This window comes from Tachypleus tridentatus, chromosome 6 (genome assembly GCF_004210375.1).
Source record: "Tachypleus tridentatus isolate NWPU-2018 chromosome 6, ASM421037v1, whole genome shotgun sequence".
In the NCBI taxonomy this organism is placed as follows: Eukaryota; Metazoa; Arthropoda; class Merostomata; order Xiphosura; family Limulidae; genus Tachypleus; species Tachypleus tridentatus.
Window position 1 is genome coordinate 47,782,212 of NC_134830.1, and position 23,179 is coordinate 47,805,390.

The window sequence follows — 23,179 nt, forward strand, 5'->3', positions numbered from 1 at the left end:
TTTCATCCTTGAGTATGTGCTTTTCTGATTAAACAAGAGATGGTAGTAATGTAACTTCACTGATCTTGAAGATATATGTGATGAAGATATTAAGGTTATGATAATTCTCTAGGAAGCTTGTGGTCATCGCCATGGCAAAAGCAAGAAACATTCTAAGAAAAATAAGAAACAGAAGAAGAGATCACATTCAAGATCAAAATCAGTAAGTTTTTAAACAGAGCTCTAAGTTAATAACAAGAGGTTTTTGTTTAATCAACAATGTAGTTTTACAAACATGTATAATATTGTTAGGTACACCATAATACAAAAGTGAAGATGTGATCTATCCTATCTTCATAAAAGCACATATTTTAAAAGATGTTTTTAATGTTGTGTTAAGATCACATGCTACATGAAGATTAATCTTGAACCATGTTTTCCCAAGTCTTTTCACTGCTTCATCATATAAGTTTTTTTGTATAAGAGACATTTGTGTATATAATTGTCCTTTGACTCTTCATTACTTAACAATCTTGACTTTGAATATCCTTCTTTATAGAGAACTGCCATGTTTCTTCTCTAGTCACAAATTTCCTAAGGTAACATTACACTGATAAATATTAGAGGATTTGCTTTGAACCAGATATGTCAGTGCAACAGTTCACATGTGCAATGACTCACCACAACATTTTAAGAAAACTTAAGACAACATGAACTCTTCATATAGGGTTTGGTTGATGTGACTGACCTTTTTATCCCAATATAACACTTGGGGTTTCCATACTGTAACATTTAAGGTTTTGTGTATCTTTGTGAAACCTAGCCAATTTTTAGTAAACATTACAAGTGTTTTACACAAATAAATCAGATTTTAAATTATTTGTGTTAAATATTTGTCCATGAATATAAGGAATCAGTCAGTGTTCACTGCTCCAAGTGCAAGGTGATTTTCATGTAAAGATTAAAAATAGTTTTTCATCTGAAAAGTTTCAAATTATATTTATATAACTTCAAAAACTTTCTAATTAAATGTAAAAAAAATTTATGTAAAATTATATCTGTTTTCTTGACCCTTACTCTATTATGACTATATGGACTTAGTCGATTAACCTTGTAAGCATTTTAAATACATGCAAAATAGATGTTAATTATTCTTATTCTGGAATGACAGTAAGTTGTAACAGGAACTACAACTGTTCTAAATGGTGTAAGGCTTAACATTCTACATCTGGTTATACCCAGTTTTGTTTTTTATTGTTCTATAAATTGTGTATAACTAATAATCCCACTACACACGTCATAAATAATTTGATGTTCATAAACAGCTCACATTAGTGTTTTCAACAACAAAATGGACAAGTTGCTAACATGTGTATCTTGTGAGGATATTTAATTCTTTTATTTCATCATTTTACCTTATTTAATTTAATAAGATTATAATACTTACATTGTAGTGTCTTTTGTGACAATACATGAAAAACAAGAAACATAATACTTAGCTTTTAACTTGTAAAAACATTGGTTTCTAATGCAAGTTAAGCCTACTTTTTTCTTAATGATTGTAATAGTACACAAAATAAAGTTTAATTTAAATAATTTACTTCAGAACAAAAAACCCTAATGCACACAAAGCAGGCAATATCCTATAACAGTTGGGGCTTAACTAACTTTTTAACTAAAATAAAAGCTTAAATTAATTCCATTAGTTGCTTGATCTACAAACTGCAAGATAAATTTTTAACCTGAAGACAATGTGATGTAATTATATACAGGAAACAAGAAAAAATTAAACATCATGTAAAAATAGTCAATTATTTTTCTTGATGACTAGAAACCCACTTGAAATAAAAAAATATTCTCAGAATGGCTGGTATGTGTATTAACACTGATAAGGAGAGAACTACATTTTGACCTTCCTAGGTCATCTTCAGGTCATGAAAGAGTTTGAATGTGACCATTGATGGAGGGGCGAGAGTATAAACGGGTACAAGATTGTAGGGGGCGTTACAGTTGGATGCTAGGTTGTTAATTAGTATATGTATAAAGGTGTTCCTTTATATTGGTTTAATTTTGGTTTTAGTTACTGTATAAGTAGGGCTTCTGTGATTTTGTGTTTGTTTATATTTGTTTCCCTACTTACACCTATGTGTTTTCTTTGGTTATGTTGTGTTTATTTAATTTACAGTGTTCAAAAACGTGTGAAGGTGTTTTGTGTTTTTGTTATTTGAATCTAGTTTCCATTTTTCTGCTTGTTTCTCCAACATAAAACTAGTGGCAGTTGTTGCATTGTGTTTTATAAATTACATTGGTGTTGTGTTTGTCAGTGTAGTTTCTACATAGTATGGACTGTAGTTTTGTACCTGGTTTTTGAATAAATTTGGTGTTTACTGGAATGTTGTTTTAAGTTTTTTCCCAATAATGGTGATTTTTTCACCATGCTATGGTATGCAGCAGTATAATGTTTTGTAGTTTGTTGTATCTTGGGATTTATTGTTGTTTGTTGGTGCAGGTGTGTGCATATAATTTTTTCAGAGTTTTTTTGAGAAATTTGTTGATGTTGATGAAGTGTTGTTTTATTTTGTTGATTTCATCATTAATTTTAGCAGGTGAGCAGAGTTTTGTGGGTGTGTTTATTTGGTTTCTTAATATGTTGAATTTTTGTTTTGTTTCATGTTATTGAGTCTCGGAGAATATATAATCCAGTATGGGTGATTTTTCTGTGGATTTCTGTTTTGAATTGTGTATCAGTTGTACTGATTTTCGAGATTAAGAAATACTATAGTTTTTTTTCCTGTTCACATGTGAACTTAATGTTGAGGTGTATCGAGTTAACATAATTGAAAAAACTGTGTGTTCTGTAGATGTGAATCTAGCAATTGTATCATCAGCACTCCTGTACCAGTAAAGTGATGGGTGTAAGGCTGAATTGATCACTTGAGATTCAATATCTATCATAAAAATGTTGGTTAGAACTGGTGACATGGGATTTGTTGGATATTTGTTTGTATCTGATAAGATGTTCATTTTTTCAATGTGTTCATGTTCATTATAACTATAGCATTGCCTTTATCTGCTTTTAGAATTTTGATGTTGTCTTGTTTATAGAATTAATATCTTTTTGTGTGAGGCTGTTTTTTAGATTTCTGTGAAATTGTGTTGATATTTTGTGTGAAAATTCTTTGAAAAAGTTGTTTAAGATACTGTTTTGAGGTTTTTCAGTTCTTTCTGGAAAGATAGGTTGTTCGTTGTCGTTGAAGTTAATGTCGAAGTTGTCTTCTTTCTGGTGGTGGTTTTGTTGGTGTTTTCAATTTGTGTTGGGTGGATCACCAATCTTCTAGCTAGGACTTCCAGGCAGGCTTTCATTTCGATAGGTGGAATATTTTTAGGTGTTGCTGTGAAGTTAAGTTCTTTGTTGAGTAGATGTATTTCTTCATTACTTAATTTTTGGTTGGATCTGTTAATTACGAGGTTTGTTGTGTTGACATCTCTTTTGTTGTTTTGCACCTTAGTTTATCTAGTTTATTGTTGTGGTGGACCTTCTTTTCCTTGTTGTTCTTACTGTTGAGTTAATTGATGTTGCATTCTATGAGTCCATAAATGTCTGGTTGAATGCAGTAGGCCATTTTTTTTATCACGTTAACTCAATACACCCCAGAATTACATTCACTGGTGAACAAGAAAAAACTAACCAAATAGCATTTCTTAACCTCAAAATCATTATAACTGATACAATTCAAAACAGAAATCTACAGAAAAATCATCGATCCTGGATTGTACATTCCCTGGACTCAGCACATGAAACAAAACAAAAATTCAACATATTAAGAAACCAAATAAACACAACCACAAAACTATGCTTACCTGCTAAAATTAATGATGAAATCAACAAAATAAAACCACTTCATCAACATCAACAAATTTCTTCAAAGAAACTGTGAAAAAAATTATATGCCAAGGACAACAACAAATCCCATGATACAACAAACTACAAAACCTTATACTGCTGCATACTTTGGCATAGTATAGCAAAAAAAATAACCAACATTTGGAAAAAGACTTGTATAAAAAACACAACATTCCAGTAAACACCAAATTTTTCCAAAAAACAGGTATAAAACTAAAGTCCATACTAAGAAAAATTACACTGACAAACACAACACCAACATTATTTATAAAACACAATGCAACAACTGCCACAAATTCTATATTGGAGAAACAAGCAGAAAAATGGAAACTAGATTCAAATAACACAAAAAAATACCTTCACACACTTTTGAACATTGTGAATCAAATAAACATGGCATAACCATAGAAAACACCCAAATATTAAGTAGGGAAACAAATACAAACAAACACAAAATCAAAGAAGCCCTACTTATACAACAACTAAAACCAAAATTAAACCAATATAAAGGAACATCTTTATACTAATTAATTATCTAACATCCACCTGCAACGTCCCCTATAATCCTGTACCCATTTATACTCTTGCTTCTAAGGCATGTCCATCAATGGTCACATTCAAACTCTCTCTTTCTTAACCTGAAGATGACCTAGGAAAGTCGAAATGTAGTTCTCTCCTTATCAATAAAAATGTTAATACCCATACCAACTATTCTGAGAATGTTTTTTTCTGATATACAAATTGATAAACAAAATTAGTCAAATTCCAAGAATAGTTAAAAATAAAACTGATTTAATGGAAAATTTGATATATATAAAATAGCTTACATGGGACAAAATAGAAAAAAATTAAAATTTAGGATTAATGAATACAAAATACATGTTAAAAACAATAATATTTCACCTTCAACAGAACACGTTAGTGAAATTAAACAAATAATTCAATAAAACAACTTATCTTAGCACAACCTGGAAATTTAATTAGTATGAATCTATTAAAATAATTAAATGTAAAAACAGTTAATTTGAATTATTGAATAAGGATGATGAAAATGTTGTTAGTTGATGACATGAAATTCTTTAATATGTAAATCAGTTTTCTGATGATTGCATAAATAAGAGTTATCTTACAAAACATTAAAGTTCTGAAGGTAACACATTGGTAAATAGTGTCGTGTTTTGACATGTATCAGTCTCATCAGGTTTATAACTGATTTTAATATTGTGTAGCAAGTTACTGGTATCTTATTGTACTTTTGAGACTGAAAACTGTCATATTTTTAAACTTTTTATTAAATAACTCTTTTTTAAACATTGAACAAGTGTGAAGGAATTTAAAAAATTGACTGTTTCCTTAAAACACATACGTACACTCTTTAATACACATCATAAATGGTGGTCAAACAGGCCAGTTCATAAAGCTGCTTTAATATTGTGTTGATCCACCTTAGAAATAGTTCTGGTGTTCTAATTCAGTATTTCTGTAAGATGAAGATGAGTAGACATCCATTTTATCAGTTTAACCTGCAGTTCTTTCAGGCTTGGTAATAGTAGTAGGCAATAGTTACACTTTGAACATTCTAAACATTCCATAAATTAACAGAGATCCAGTGACTGTGGCAGCCAGGGAAGTTGAAATTTGGTGGCTGTGGCAGCTGGGAAAATTAGGATCTGGGAACTAACCATTCAAGCACACTTCAAGCATGATGGGTGGTAATATTTTCATCCTAGAAGTAGCCATAAACATGGGATAAAATGAAGCATTGGTAACAGAAGATGCAATAAATTCCAATTGAACATTCTCAATTGAAATGGAGTTATTGGGCCACATGCCCTTCTTCCACCCTCCAGTCCTGGTTCACCATGAGAAGCAGGTTCTTCTGGTTTTGGTGGTTTCCAGAGATGAGCATATTTGGCACGTTGTGGTTCCTTGCACAAGATTTGGATGAAAAGGCTTTTCTTGTATTGTTGTCCAGATCTCATAAAGTAACATTGATTTCTAAAATATAGAAGTGACTGTCATAGTTTCTCCTCCTCTGGGATATATCTTATCACATTCACTTACTATGTATAATGGTCACCATGGAAAATCTTGTGATGACCATTGTCTTTGCAGGGGTTACGACATCCTGCCATGTACTACTAATCAAGGATCTCCTGTAGGTACTTTGTACATCTGTATATCATTCCATTTGTATTTAACTGTTTTTGTGGAATGCATGGTTATGTGGTTAAATATTTACACACATGGAAAGACCTATTAAATGACAGGTTTTTTATTATTTGGCCAGTGTGTTTAAAATAACATTTTTATCTAATACTTAACTAAGTTTTTTGTAGTTCTTAGTGCTGCTACTCTAATTTTGTTTTGTACATATATTCAATACTTTTCATCCAGGTTTCTGAATCAGAAGAAGAAACCTATAGACATAGAAGTAAAAAGAAGAAAAGAACCAAGTCAAGGTCAAGGTCAAAGTCTCGTTCAGTAGAATCAGAGAAGTCAGATGAAGGTAAATATCACAAGTAATTTTTACTGTAGCTTAAAATAACTTCCATATTTATTGCTGATTAAATGTTCATATATAGTGATGGGTAGCAGGAAATTTATTGAAATATTTATCCATCTGTTAATTATCATTGAAACATTTGTTTATCCATTAGTCTTCAGTAAGAGGTCAACAACTCTCATCTGTAATGATGGTTAACTGTATTCTGTAATATCTATTCATTATTAATCCTTCAATTTCTATTAAAAATGTTTATGGTAATTAAAGAACTTCACAAACCAAAAAATATAATCTGGATAAAACTTAATCTAGAATTCATTTCCATTAAATCAGTCCAAACTAAACTTTCATTATTTGTTCTGTTTATCTTTGAGAGAACATTGGTTGTCATTTTCTACTGTAATATTATACAATGTTCTGCTATAAAAGTTAAGAAGACAGAAGGTAGATTAAATATTGGATATTGTTGTATAATAAGTGTGATATTATACATTGTTGTGATACAAAAGTTGGGAAGACAGAAGATAGACTAGATATTGGATATTGTTGTGTAATAAAAGTGATAATATACATTGTTGTGATACAAAAACTAGGAAAACAGAAGATAAAATAAATATTGGATATTGTTGTATAATAAGTGATAATATACATTGTTGTGATAAGAAAGTTGGGAATGCAGAAGATAGATTGAATATTGGATAACTTCCATCTTTATTTCATAGAAGAAAGAAAGGAACTTGTCCATTCATCTTCCCTTTCATAACTTTTAACTGTTTAGTTCCTTTTATTTTGGAGTAGTGTACCTTGAGGAATAAAAACAGTGTTGGTACGAAATAACTTTTATATCTGAAAACTGCATGTTGTAGGGTAGATTTTTTTGATTTTTTTCAAAAACACATGGCTAAAGTAAAACTTATAATAATTCAAAAGATAAATCAGTGTTAAAAAAAATGAAAATATAAAGAGAGAGCTGTGTAATAAGGTTCTCACATCTTAAAAATTCAGAATATAACTTCAGTTTTAAAACATTGTTGAAAATACTACAGAGAATCATTTTTGTATTTTTCAGATGACTATTACTCCAAAAAACACAAGAAAAAGGCAAAAAAAAAGAAACACGTGTATCATTCAGTAAGTTAACGTTTGTAATAGTTTTTCTTATTAGTAGGATAAATTAGGATTTTTAATTGTTTTTCATGTCATCTCTCATGTTGATAGTTTCTAAATGATTGGTTTTTATGTAGATGTTAAAAGTAATCCCTATATCTTTAGAAAGCTGTTACCTACAATACACATTACTATATATATAGTTTTCCAATTACAGTTGTCTTCAGTACATTGTATGTAGGTTAGTCACCATGGCTGTCTTCAGTACACTGTATGTAGGTTAGTCACCATGGCTGTCTTCAGTACACTGTATGTAGGTTAGTCACCATGGCTGTCTTCAGTACGCTGTATGTAGGTTAGTCACCATGGCTGTCTTCAGTACGCTGTATGTAGGTTAGTCACCATGGCTGTCTTCAGTACGCTGTATGTAGGTTAGTCACCATGGCTGTCTTCAGTACGCTGTATGTAGGTTAGTCACCATGGCTGTCTTCAGTACACTATGTAGGTTAGTCACCATGGCTGTCTTCAGTACATTGTATGTAGGTTAGTCACCATGGCTGTCTTCAGTACACTGTATGTAGGTTAGTCACCATGGCTGTCTTCTGTGCACTGTATGCAGCATGGCTGTCTTCTGTACACTGTATGTAGTTTAGTCATCTTGGCCATCTTCAGTAAAGCTATAGGCTGTATGTTAGTGTATATTTTCTGTATGTGTCTTGGTGTTACAGGATCTAATATTTTTATTCTAGCCCTCTTCTGGCTCTCAAACAGAATCTGATCATAAATCCAGTCGAAGAAGAAAGAAAAGTTACAGTCGCAGCAGAAGCCATAGTCCAACCAGAGAAGAAGGGGAAGTTGATGATAAAAAAGTGTGTTAACTTGTCACTTGGTTAGAATTACTAAGTTTCCTGTTTCACATTCTTTAAGAATAAATCTAGAATTAACATCTATTCCCTTATTTCGTTTGAGATTAATTTCAAATTGTTGTTTCAGGGTTGGGATAGTTCAGAAAGTGATCTGAGCGAAGGTGAACTGGAGAAGAAGAGAAGAAAGTTGTTACAAGAATTAGCAGCACATTCATGATGTATAAACTAAGAAAAGTCAGTAGGCTTAGTGAAAAGTGAAGTCTGGTTTTCATGTCCTTTTCATTTCACAATAAAAACCATTTTGTTTTCATTATGACCAGAAATGTTTTTCTCTTTGTAGTATATCATGATGCAGGAAGCCAGCTGTGAGCTGAAGGGGATGTTACAGTTAGTTGGAAAAGTTTTAAATCTTTGCTCCTCGTTACGAAGATTAATTACTGATGTGTGAATGTAAATGTTAAAAAAGAACACGTATATAGAGGTTTCACACAGATATAAACTAATTTTTCTCAGACATTGAACTTCAAGGTTGCGTGAAGGTGAATAGTTCTGTATGTTTTGATAGTGAGGGAGAATTCCTGGACTAGCAGACAGTATATGATGACATGCAAGAGCAATAGAAAAACGTATGATTCATTTACCATTAAACCCAGTTTATGAAGTACTTCTAAATCAGAATCCTATTTCATGAATATAGATACAAATACCATTAAAAGTTCTGTTAGAACAACTTACTTATCAGACATACATTACTTCAAGTAGAGGGAAGTTCATGTCTTTAAGAAACTATGATAATAACTTTCAATGTTAAATCTCAACTTTAACAGCTGGTAGATATATTTACATCAATAGTCAAATACAAAGTTAAGTAATAACTTTTTAATTTAATTTCTTATGTAAACCATGATAAATGGACAGAAGTTCTGGTTAGTATAATCTGGCAAAACGTGACATCGTGGTGTAGTTACCATTGTTAAATTTGGTTACTATAACATGATAAATTATGACATAGTGGTATAGTTATGTTAAATTTGGTTATGATAACATAATAAAGCACAACATAGTGGTATAGCTACCATGTTATACTTGGTTATGATAATATGATAAAACATGACATACTGGTGTAGTTACCATATTAAACTTAGTTATAATAACATGACATAGAGGTATAGTTATTATGTTAAACTTGGTTACAATAACATAACATGACATGGTGTAGTTACCATTGGAAAACTTGGTTACGATAACATGATAAAACACAACATAGTGGTGTAGTTATCATGTTAAACTTGGTTGCGATAACATGATAAAATGTGATATTGTTGGCGCTGATTTGGATTTCACGTTAATGTCTAGAGAAGAACGTTAAGTTTTTAAAACAGTCTCATATTATTTGTTTATTTTTTATCTGGTCATAAAGCATCTATTGTTTTGACCTGGAAGACATCCATCCACCTTGATTTAGTAACACTGCTATGGTTCTATGTATAGGACATTTTAATAATCTGGAGGTATGGTAGTGACTTTAGATGAGTTATAAGTTACATTAATACTGCTATGATTCAGAACTGAACCTTTAGCCAAATCTAGAGTATTTCCAGAGATATGTTGTATGGGTTAACACATCTACTTTAAATTAGCTTATTGAAAAGTAATAATTTTATTGTACTTGTCTGTGTTGAGATAACTTGTATACCACTGACAATAATCAATGTGGAACAAGGTGTGCTCACGGATGATACCCTTTAACAGCCTTTGTTTAACAGTTTTTATTTGTAACAGCAGCAGCTAGGTTTCAGAGAGAACATTAGCCTATGGGTAGAGGAAATCCAAGGGAACAACGTAATGTATGTATGGTGACAGCTTTTTAGAATTGAGGTTCGAATCTTAGCTTTTAATATACATTGTAAAATATGTTATATCCAGATAAGAAATAAGTTTGCACTGAATGGTGAAAATTAATATTCTTTTTGTTTTTTTCTTTCTGGTATTAAAGTTGGAATACTTAAACAATTTCGTATTGCAGTCACGATAGAATATGAATTTTCCTTAAATGTTTGTAGTGAATAAGCACGTGTAATTAAAAACATGCCCATTTTTAAACTTAAAAATATTATTGTACTCATAAATCGAGAAAAAGTATTGGTTTCCATCTACAAAAACTACTGTATGGACCATTGTTTTGAAGTTAACCGGACTGAACCACATGCCTTTATTTGTCCACGTGGCAATGACGTCAGTCTGCGAGGTTTGAAGCAGAGAGATCCTGAGTGAGAATGAATGTTTTAGTTGATTTCTGAGAGATTGAACGATTTAAATAAAACTTTCTTGTAAGATATTATGATTAAAGTGAGTCTGATGGATTTGCTACATTAGCAGCCAAGGGAATGGGATAAAATAATCTTATATACTGATGAAACTTTATGCAGAAGGAAATGGATGACCTATATCTCATTTTCTTATATTACATTCTATTCCAGACAAACCTTAGGGCAAATCTTTTTTATTCAGAAGGGAGTAGAGAGGCTTGCTGGTTCTCCAAAGGTCTGGTGATATATTGGTGGAAATATCCACATCTCAACACAGGCGATCGGGGATATACCCATTGAGGTCACTCCCCATGCTACTTTGAATTCATCACAAGGAGTTATTGTTCAGAGGGGTTTGAAGAACATCCTAAAGTTTGAGATTTTCGCCGGTTTATTCACCCATGGAGTTTCTGCAGTGAGGAATATTTTCACTTGCAAAGATGGAATTATGATGCCAACCAGTATTTTCATTTTAACATTTATATCACTGCATCCACCTGCTACTATCAAACAGGTTATCATAATTGTAAGGTATATACTTCAAACCCTTGCCACCAAAATGAGTACACGTTAAGGAACCACATGATGTCTTTGAGTGTAAACACCCTCATTGCGTTAATTGCAACAGTTCTCGCCCATCATACTTTCGTTCTTTCCCTAGGTGGTTGGAAGAAAAAGAAGTGCAGCGTTTGAAAACGATTCAAAACATTACTTACCCTGAGGCTCAAAAATTACTGTCCACTACTTCCCCTCGAACGTATGCTGCTGCACTTTATTTCACTACTGCAGTGGGATTGCAGACGGGATTTCTCCATGCCTCCAAAAGAATCATTCTAAAAACGTGAAAAGTCTTGACCTCCAGGGTTAAGAAAGTTGTTGAATCAACATCAACACCTATCTATGTGCCTAACATTCATTCCAGCAAACCCAAAGATCCACTTTATTTGGTTCAGGGTACTGGCAATTTCTGTAAGTCATCAGTAGATGACTGCATGGCAGCAGTGACTGACTGTATTATACAGGCAGCTGCTCAGTGTATCTCTAAAACCTTGACACGTTTTCCACAATATCCTTGTCCGTGGTGGAATCCCTCCTGCCACATGCCATGGAAGGCTCAAAACGGGCCTGGGATACTTTTCGTACATGTCCCACACTATCGAAGTGCATCACTTTCCAACAGGCCCGTCCACATGTTCAGGAGGTAAGGCGTCAAAACCAGAAGAAATATTGGATTAAGTTCATAACTAGTACCTCTTCTACCACCAGTTCCAAAGTCATATGGGGCATGATTCAAAAGGTCAGTGGGCAGTATAATTCTGTTCTCATTCCGATCTTACTCTCTGATGGCAAGGAAGTAGCTGATACCCAGAGCATGCTGATACTCTTGGTGAAAGCTTTTACAGGGTATCTAGCTCTTCTGCTTCATTCACCATCTTCTTAGCCATCAAGACTTGAGCTGAGAAATCATGTGGTAATTTTACCATTTTTATTAAATATTGTTTAATGGAGAGGCAATTCCAAGTTCGTGTAGGTTCGACACTTCCCAATCTTTTCTACAGCCCTCAAGGCTCTGTTTTTAGTGTCACACTTTTCAGTATAAAAATTACTGACATGCGATGTGAGAGTTGTCAAACATGAGATATATTAAGCGGTAGCTAAAGACTGCCCTAAGTAGTTTACTGAAGTGGGCCACAGCAAATGGTTTTCACTTCTCTCTCTCTCTCTTTCTCTAAATTCATTTGCATACACTTTAGCCACCAACAGGGTGGCTAAAATCCTGAACTCTGTGTCGAAAAAGTTGTGCTACCCGTGGTTCCCGAAACAAAGTTCTTGGGGTTTTGACTGAAAGCTGATCTTTATACCACACATCAGGCAGTTACGAGTCAAATGTACAAGAGCACTGAACATCCTCTGTGTCTTCTTCCACCACTTGGGGAGCAGATCAATGTTCTATGCTAAAAATATAATCTTGCTTTTATTTGGTAGAAACTAGACTATGGATCACTGGTCTGCCAGGACCTCGACCTTAAAGATGCTGGACCCTATTCATCATCAGGGACTTCAGCTCTACCCCAGGCTTTCCACACTTTTTTCAGTGCAGAGCTTGTACATAGTCTCATGAACCTCCTATACACTTTTGCTATTTGCAACTGTCTTTACTTATGCTTCGAAACTTCGATTCTTACCATAGCATCCCACCTGGGGTTGTGTTTCCTTTCTAGGTGGGCCACACTCTTTCAGAACAGATGATCTGTTATTGTTCCTTTTGGCCTTGGTATCCAGGTGCAGTTGGATGAATTCGGTGTGTCCTTGGATAACATTGCTATATCCACTGGTCAGCCCATTCCACCATTGCTTATTACAGTCCCTAAATGTGACATTTCTTTAAGTCGTCTGAGAAGTACCGACTTTTATTTGCTGAACATCTTTCAAACCATCCTTCCATTCCCATTTATACAGATGGTTTGAAATCAGGTGACTGTGTGGGCTCTGCCATGGTTTCTTGTGCTTTGGTGGTTGCGTGCAGAATCACCTCTACAGCTCCTGTGTTCATTGTTGAACTATGCACCATTTCACTTGCCACACTGACTAGCTTAGTTCTCTACTGACCCTGGAATCGCTTCACGTTAGTTCTCACTCTGTTCTCACCAATATTCCAAACCGGCTGGCCCATTTCTCTTTAACATTTACTTCTATCCAGTTTTTCTGGATATCAGGCCACGTTGGTATTCGCGGGAACGAGCTCGCTGATACCGCAGCTAAATCTATCTGCTCTAGCAGTATCACTGCTGTGCCTGTTCCATTCATGGATTATGGTCTTGTATTCAAGGCTCGGCTCCATGCCAGTTGGCAGTCAACTTGGAATGAGCAACGTGAAAACAAGATTTTTCAAATAAAACTCGTTATTGGACTTTGGTCTAACAGCTTCCGCAATGACCGGAAAGAGGAAGTTGTTCTCACTAGACCATGCATTGGTTAGTTTTTTAACTCATTTTCTTTTATCTGGGATTGATGCACTAATGTGCTGTCTGTATGACACTCAAATCACAATGAGCCACATTTAACTGTGTTTCCGTCGTTACGATTCAACGACAGTACCATTTTAGACATGTTTTGTCTCAAGGTTTATCCATAACGTTGGACATTGTTATTGGTGACGGTGACATCTTACAAATGTTTTTAGTTTTTAAAGGCTATTGACCTTTTTAACTCTTGAGTTTTTAATTCAATAAATTACTCTTTTTTAATGATTCCTTTTTGCGAATTAAAGTACAACTAGCTTGATATTAAATTAGAAAATGACTAACATCAAATAAGTCGAAACCAGGACTGGAAAGGTAAACTTCGGGTAACTAACACTGATGTTTGAACTTACCTGTTAAGTCATCCTGGCAAGTTTTAATAATTAAACATGTTTTGACCCAAGGTTTATCTGTAACGTCAGTTTTATTGGTGATGGTGACACTTTTGACCTTACAAATGTGTTTAGTTTTTTTAAAGGCCATTAATCTTTTCAATGCTATTTAAGTTTTTAATTTATAAATTACGTCTTTTCTTAATGTGATTTCCTTTTAAGAATTAAAGTACATGTAGTTTGATTTGAAATTAGTAAATGGCCATAACGTCAATTTACTCGAAACCAGGACTGGAAAGGCCAACTTCAGGTGACTAACTTTGATTTTTGATCTTGTTAATCATCCTGGCAAGTTGTGATAATTACAATTATGCTACAGAAACTCCTTTCCAGCTTGTATTACTGTAGTTTTTCTCTTACTGCTGTAGACTAGATGTAAAAATTGGATTTAATGCTATTTATGTTTTTAATTCAAAAATTAAACTTTGTTTTGTTTTACATTAATTTTGTTTTATGAATTTTATTTTAACTTTTAGATATTTCATTGATGTCATTGGTAACATAGGCCTACCACGGTTTGCGGCAGTGTACAAGTGTTCAAATTATAGAAACGTTAAAGGAGGGAATGAATTAATTTACTGTAATAGCCTTGGCCATGTCATTAAATTATTTTCATCATGTAATAGAACACGCCAACGACAAACAACACAACATATTCACATTTTAAGACATACATGATGATAACTTCACCTCTATGTTTATTATTGATCAATAGACTTCTCGAAGAAGGACTTGTTCTTTTCCCGGTTTTCAATCGTGTACAAGAGACGTATCGCCCATTCTCAAGTGACTTACCGAGACACCAAAGATAAACGAAACAGGTCTGTCGAAGAACCTTTCGATGGTAATACAAAAGTATGTGATTTCTAAAATGGCTACCCTAGTTGTTTTTGATAATATCCAAGTGGGATATAAATAACTTTGAAGTCACCTCCATGTCAAATGACCAACCATTTCATACTAGGTCATGGTTATAATAGCTAATTCGCCGTGTTATAACTGAAATATTAAAAATTCTAATTGTCCCGTTTTTCAGCGCATTGTTTATGTTGCTTTACATAAAACCCACAAAAAATTTCAATGAGTCACAGCATAAAAATAAATTACAATATAAATCGTTATCCTTACTACGATACTTAACATTAGACTAGAAGAAACGAAAAGTTCAGGATAAATATGTGATGAAAACTGAAAGGCTTACAAGTGATTTGACATAAACTTTGTTTATGTATAAGTAAAGCACAACTACCGTGTTTCTCCGAAAATAAGACAGGGCTTATATTAATTTTCACTCCAAAATATGACACTAGGGCTTGTTTTCGGGGGATGTCTTATTTTGATATATTAAAAAACTGAAGTTACAAATTAAAACTATTAAACTAACCATTTAAAATAAACTATTATTAAACTATTAAACTAACTGATTAATACTTAAACAAACTAATTAACTAACTATTAAACTAATTAATAAATTATTATTTTTTATTTCTTTCCTCTTCCTGCCACTCTTAACTAGGGCTTATTTTAAGGGTAGAGCTTATATTAAAACTATCCCCAAAAATCACACTAGGTCTTATTTTATGGGTAGGTCTTATTATCGGAGAAACACGGTATATACTTTACGGCTTATGTTACAACCCACAGTCACAGGAATTTTCCGAAGAGTTGAGAAAAAGTTTTATTTTTAGCCTTGCTTCTTTCTAACTTTAATCTGTGAAACGACTGTTATTTGATATCCCCCCATGTTCATTCAGTAGTTTAGAATCACACCTAACAAATATTTTGTTTCATGTGTGTTTGTTCCCTTTTTTTGTTGATTCCGCCCTCATTTTGAGATTCCCACTCAGAAATAGTTTTAGTTAAATTTCGTTTGTTTGCACAAAACCTGCCAGATTATCTGTTTTGTTTCAAGTTTTCAGAGAAAGGCAAGTTTGTATTCTATAAAGATAGATAAATCTTTTGATTGGATGTTTGTAAATGTCAGAAGTGATGCACGTTCGTGACCCAAATAGCTTGTGACCTTAATATGGTATTAGGAAATAGTGCTTTTGTAACTTATCCACCTAACACTTGTTAGACTTTCAGAAAAGGAACTTATTACATTCAAGAAATTATTTATTAAAATTATGCTGCAAACTGTTTTTATGACAAACTTGAATGTGTAATAAATTGTATGATAAACATCAGACAGAATAATTAGTGTAGAAGAAAATTCATGGTAACTACAATAAAGTTTCCACCCAAACGTGATCTTAGGAGTTTAAACCACAAGAATTTTAAAATTTCTGGAATTATTGCATCACCAAATTATTCTGGGAAAAAGACATGTTCAACTTTCGAAAAATTATTTTTCCCTTTCAGAATGCATGTATGTTTTGAACACTCATGACTAGTTAACTGCTGAGTTTACATTTGTTATTTAGTCATCAAAGGGGTAGGGGGGTGGAACAGGTGATGTCGATTAAATAAAAACATTAATTTCACTAGAAAGAAATTCAAAGTACTTCTTACAATAGCATGAAAAACCTTTCATTTTGGGGTAATTTTTCTTGCGTTTATAAATTGGAATTAGGACAAGGTTACTATTATATGTAACTGAATCAAACAACATTGTTTTGAATTTTGCAGAAAGCTACATGAGGGCTAGCTGTGCTATAAAACATGGTAGGAATAACTAATAATAATTAACATAAAACTGTTTTGTTATAACCTAACGTACTATGTCAACCTTTGTTTGCTATAGAATAAAATCTGATATTGTTGTTAACGTTCTTTTCGGATTATTCGATCAAAAAAGGAATTCCAAGTCCTAATGATAAAAAACAATTTAGTTCTTTAACTTTAAGAACTAATGTTTGGTGACAACTAACTACACATGCTCGTTAAACAATAATTCACTGGCATATTTTATTGTGAGAACTTTGTTCAACTCTGGTATCATAGTACCCAAATCACTGTCTTACAAATTGGTAACTAACCATTACCGTAATCAATCAACTAACAACTCGTTCCGTCTAAATTGATATAGTTCAAATCGTTTCCCAAACATTCTAGAATATTCCACTTCTTAATTTAAAAAAACAACCTCCCTCTAGTCAAAACCAATACAAACATGTAAATTAAAACAAAAACACAGCCTTCAACGTTATGTTATTAAAAACAGTCTCCCAACTTGTAATAAGAAAAGTAATTATTACTCAGCACAATAAACACCTTACAGATATCACGTGCTATACTGACAGGACGGTGGAAGAACCAGTCTGAGGGGGAAAGTCGGTAAAAAAAATTGACTGGAGTTTTGTACTGTTTTTCTACACTGGAATCTTGGTTAACAGTTTAGGTTGATAAAAATACTTTTTGAATGTGTGTCTCTAGGTAGACATAATGACACTCTCCTCACAATTTGAATGTATAGGTTAATATGTCTCTAGGTAGACGTAATGACACTCTCCTCACAATTTGAATGTATAGGTTAATATGTCTAGGTAGACATAATGACACTCTCCTCACAATTTGAATGTATAGGTTAATATGTCTAGGTAGACATAATGACACTCTCCTCACAATTTGAATGTATGGGTTAATATGTCTAGGTAGACATAATGACACTCTCCTCACAATATGAATGTATAGGTTAATATGTCTCTAGGTAGACATAATGACACTCTCCTCACAATTTGAATGTATAGGTTAATATGTCTCTAGGTAGACATAATGACACTCTCCTCACAATTTGAATGTATAGGTTAATATGTCTCTAGGTAGACATAATGACACTCTTCTCACAATTTGAATGTATAGGTTAATATGTCTCTAGGTAGACATAATGACACTCTCACAATTTGAATGTATAGGTTAATATGTCTCTAGGTAGACATAATGACACTCTCCTCACAATTTGAATGTATAGGTTAATATGTCTAGGTAGACATAATGACACTCTTCTCACAATTTGAATGTATAGGTTAATATGTCTAGGTAGACGTAATGACACTCTCCTCACAATTTGAATGTATAGGTTAATATGTCTCTAGGTAGACATAATGACACTCTCCTCACAATTTGAATGTATAGGTTAATATGTCTCTAGGTAGACATAATGACACTCTTCTCACAATTTGAATGTATAGGTTAATATGTCTCTAGGTAGACATAATGACACTCTCCTCACAATTTGAATGTATAGGTTAATATGTCTCTAGGTAGACATAATGACACTCTTCTCACAATTTGAATGTATAGGTTAATATGTCTAGGTAGACATAATGACACTCTTCTCACAATTTGAATGTATAGGTTAATATGTCTCTAGGTAGACATAATGACACTCTCCTCACAATTTGAATGTTATCTATAGTAAAATCTATCGAACTGAGAAAACCTTGTTTTAGAATACCTGCTTCCAGATGTGAAAATGTTTTTAACCATTCTTTTGATTGGGAATAGACCCCAACAGAAAAAAAATACTGACTTTATGTGACATTATAAGCACGATAACCATATATATATATATATATATGCAATACTGTGCAAAAGTATTAGGACAAAAGAATATTTTGTCATTCTTTCCATTTTATGGGTTAATTTTTTCATGTTATTAGAATATGTAAATTTCAACACCACATTAATGACTCACTGATCACTTTTAACAATTAAATTAGCCAGGGTGAGAACACTTATTTTTTAGAATTCCCTATACTTATACCATGGGCCTGTCATAAGGATTCTGTTTGAATGAGCATAGTGATCAAGTTTAGGGTTTGAAATAAATGCTATGGTACTACATGCAAGGCACTCGACTCGTAATCTGAGGGTCGCGGGTTCGAATACCCGTCACATCAAGCATGCTTACCCTTTCATCAATGGGGGCGTTATAATGTGACGGTCAACCCCACTTCGTTGGTAAAAGAGTTTGCGGTGGGTGGTGATGTCTAGCTGTCTTCCCTCTCGTTTTACACTGCTAAATTAGGGACAGCTAACGCAAATAGCCCTCGAGTAGCTTTGGGCGAAATTTAAAACAAGCCAAACCAAACTACATGCGATGTCTTAACCATGTAGAAAGAAGCTAGAACATAGTATTGATATATGCTAGAAGAAATCAATATGATAACAGAAAAATATTGAATAAAATGATGTTTAACACTATATAAAACGTTTGTTGTCATGCCATGGCCAAGAAAGTAGAGAGAATTGTCAGTGGACCAGAAAGTTCGCGTAAAAGCTTCTCGTGACGCTGACTGGACTCTCTTGACAAATTGCTGTAGACTTGAAATGTTTCACAAACACTGTTACGTGCACCATAGATGTTTTACAAACACTCTTATGTACACCATAGATCGTGGAACCGAAACAAGTAAATTTGAAAATAGGAAAGGAAGAGACAGAACACCTAAACTCAATGATACTGATGTTAAATATCTTTGTCTATGACAGAAAAAAGACTACCACTGATTTCAAGAACCAAATACACGACTATGTATCGAATGACAGAAAATATTTTAAGTCTGCAGTATCAAGAAGACTCAGCAAGAATGGAGTATTTGGTCATGAAGCAATTTAAAAACCTTCACTTGGATCTCCAGATATGGTTAAGAGAATGAAGTAAGTTGAAAATTACAAAACTCTACAGTTGATGATTAGAAAAAAAGATGTTATGGACAGGGTGTGTGTGTCTTTTTCTTATAGCAAAGCCACATCGGGCTATCTGCCCGAAACCCTTATTTTAGCGTTGTATATCTGTAGACATGCCGCTGTACTAGTGGGGGTGTGTGTTATGGACGGACGAGTCTAAGTTTGAAATATTTGACTAAAACTGTAAGTTGTATGTTCAAAGGAAGAAAGGTAAAAGATACCTCAATGCATATCATCTACCACGAAATATGAGGGTGTTTTTCTGCTGAGGCAGGAGATATTTATTAAAATAGATGAAATAATGGACAAGCGCAAGTAACGTTAAATACTGATCCATCATGTTATATCCAGTGATTTGCGTACTGTTGGTAAAGGATCCTATTACCAAGAAGATAATGACCCCAAACACTCATCTAACCTATGTACAAGTTATTTAGCTGAGAAAGAAGCTGCTGGAATTACTCAAATGATACAATGCCCCCCACATAGCTCCTATGGACAGATCTGGGAATTAATAGATTAAAAACTTGACAAATCAAAAGTTACTTCCAAAGGAGCTTTATGGGAGTGCATTAGAGACATTTGGAGCAAAAGTTACATATATTGCAACAATGCCAGAAATATTGCCTGCAATTATTAAATAAAAAGGCGGAGACACAAAATATTAACTGTCGAAATATGATTATTTTTAATTACGAGAGTATAATCCATCCAAAATATACCACCACACACACACCATAATGTACCCTAACTTTACATTTCATAGCTGACCGAAATAAATGAATTTTGAGAAATCAATTTGACCAACAAAGAGGAAAAAATATGTATAGTCACACATTCATAAGTTCCTTTCTGAGCCAATTAAATACAGTCACACGTCGGTAAGTTCTTTTGCAAGCCAATTAAAGTTAAGATCATTCATGAAATGAATTTGTAGCGTATTCGTAAAGTAACACTGCACAACAACGTTTTTGCTTCTTGAACACTGTTGGGTGTTCTTTATAGATTTTTGGCTGCTGATCACGAAAATCACATTCAAATTTGCCCATCGCGTACCGTTTCATCGAAATCTTCAGTTTCACCAGAAACTGGAATCCGTTAATGCTTGCTAACTACTGTTGGACACTGCAATGTGATGCACCGGATATTGAATACAAACGAAAATCAAGAGCAAAACACTTTTATGTTGAACGTGATAGCGTATTAGAAACATAAACGCAATTAAATACTTTATTGCCAGTAAACAGTTAACTGTCTATTTCTCAGAGTTCTTACGTGATGAAGCAAAACCAAAACTATATTTGTGCATACCCACCAGGTACCTGTCACAATCAGCAAAAACTTTTCAGGAAGCAAAACTTTTCAAAAAAATTTTTGTGTAGTGTAATTATTGGTAAAAATTAGGTTAACAACTTTAGTACATAAGAAAACCAATGATTTAGTGACACTACCTTCCAAAAATAGCTTTTACATCATGTCGTTTAGAAAAAAAAGTATAACCTGATTGTTAGTTTATGTACTGAAAGTAAAAATTTAAATATATAGGACACAAAACCGAAAATATTTTTCTTGATTTCTCAAAGTAGAGACTCTGTTGTTTTAAAAAAAGATTTTTTTTTGTTAGAAACGTTGTTTACTAACACTATCCCTAAAGTAAGTGTAAATGTAGTTTCAAAACATTTTATATAAGGTCAGGGGTGAGACAGGGTTGTCCTTTATCTCTAGTTTGTATCTTCTCATCTTAGAATGTTTATTAACGAGTGCAAGATGACCTTAAGGGTTTCCTAACACCAGGAAACTATAATGTCCAGCAGAATTGTATGGCACGTGCTGATGGCGTAACCGTAATTCTCACTAGTGAAGAATCTGTCAAATACAGTATGAAAATATTAGAAGAATTTTGTAAATCCAGTGCAGAAAAAAAATTATAAAAAATAAGTCAACTGCCTTTTTCTTTAAGCAAACAAATAACTATAAAGTGCATAATAAATCCTGTAAACATTCCAGCTGTTTAGATTGATCTGTATGATTTAACCAGACATAATGAAAAAGTAAAACATTAATAGTCACAGAAACAAAAATAAATGGGTAGAAATGGAGTTATCGTTATTGACTAAAGTACAAATAACAAAAGTTATTTAGCTAAAATTAAATTGTATCGGATGAGTATCACTCCCAGAAAGAGACGAAATTAAACAAATATAAAATCCTGTATTTCACGCAACAGAGTGATATTACTTCTGAGTTTTTTATTCTCGCCTTCCTACATACTATGTCACTGTCTGAGCCCGTTTAAGACCGTCTACTGTCAATCACGTCACACTATACGTTCACAAAATCGCTGCTTATTTCTTCTCTCGCCAATAATGCAAGTCAGTAAACTTTTCTATCCTTGTCGATTAGTTTTTTCGTTTTTGAACTTCGCGCAAAGGTACACGAGAGCTGTCTGCGATAGCCATCCCTAATTTGGCAGTGAAAGACTAGTGAGAACGCAACTAGTTATTACATGCCAATTCTTGGGCTACTCATAGGGACGGTGAACGTCTCTTATGAATACTAGACAAAGGTTACATAGATTCAAGGTAACTGAGACCAGTGAGTGACCATATTGTCCGAACATTGGGACAGTGAATATCTGTTATTAAGTACTAGAGAAAGGTTACATAGATTCAAGGTAAGTGAGATCAGTGTGTGTCCATATTGTCTGAACATAGAAACAGTAAAATATCTCTTATTTGACTGTCCTGATGTAAAAGGTTATTGGAGAAAAGTTTCAGTTGCCGTTAAGGTTAGCCATTTCAGTTACACATCAGTTTCGTTCCATTAATCTCTGCCTATTACTAAAACATATAAATTTTTATTTATCTTACTTGTGACTGAATAAAAATGTCACATGTATAACAGTGTATGACAATTTCCTAAACAATCAACAACTAGTAATGAGAAGAGTGAAATTAAAGATAAGAATACGAGAAGTTCGATAAAAGAGAAGCCATCTTCATTCAAAGATGGACACGAGGAGAATCATACTTGTTTACCGAAGGAGGTTTCTTGCCGGATTTCAAGTTCTGACCTGTTTATCTGTTAGGATGTCATGTTTGTGTACTTCTTTCTACTGGTATTAATCTGTAAGGATGAGGTAGTTGTATACTTGTTTCAACATATACTCTTCAAAAAAAGAAACGCAAAAGGGATATTTTTTGTTATTTTAAAGAGAAATATATGTAATAACGTTACAAGCTCAGAGCATGTGATGTTACACGTGTTAAGGCACTGATTGTCAGACCAAAATGACAATAAAAGTTGTGCACTTTGCAAACGGAGGAAAACATCGGATTTTTCGCCAAAACGCATGCGTGTCCAATAAATTTGTTTGAGAGATCTGCATGTTCTGCAAGTGCAACATGTGCAAAATCCCTATAAAAGTGACGGGTTCTCGGTTTCCATAGCTCAGTGTTAAGC

The 23,179-nt window shown here is 33.4% G+C and overlaps 1 protein-coding gene across 5 annotated transcripts in view; it reads left to right on the top strand.

The window, feature by feature from the left end:
* The window catches only part of Prp40 (pre-mRNA processing factor 40), a 64,959-nt gene extending 56,287 nt beyond the window's left edge, over window positions 1–8,672 (top strand). For all 5 annotated transcript variants that reach the window (XM_076504501.1, XM_076504500.1, XM_076504502.1 and 2 more), the window contains 5 exons: window positions 113–202; window positions 6,281–6,392; window positions 7,459–7,520; window positions 8,246–8,365; window positions 8,490–8,672. In XM_076504501.1, coding sequence (XP_076360616.1) covers window positions 113–202; window positions 6,281–6,392; window positions 7,459–7,520; window positions 8,246–8,365; window positions 8,490–8,579 — 474 coding nt within the window. In that variant the 3' untranslated portion in view covers window positions 8,580–8,672. The remainder of the gene's footprint in view (window positions 1–112; window positions 203–6,280; window positions 6,393–7,458; window positions 7,521–8,245; window positions 8,366–8,489) is intronic.
* The last annotated feature ends 14,507 nt before the right edge of the window (window positions 8,673–23,179 follow it).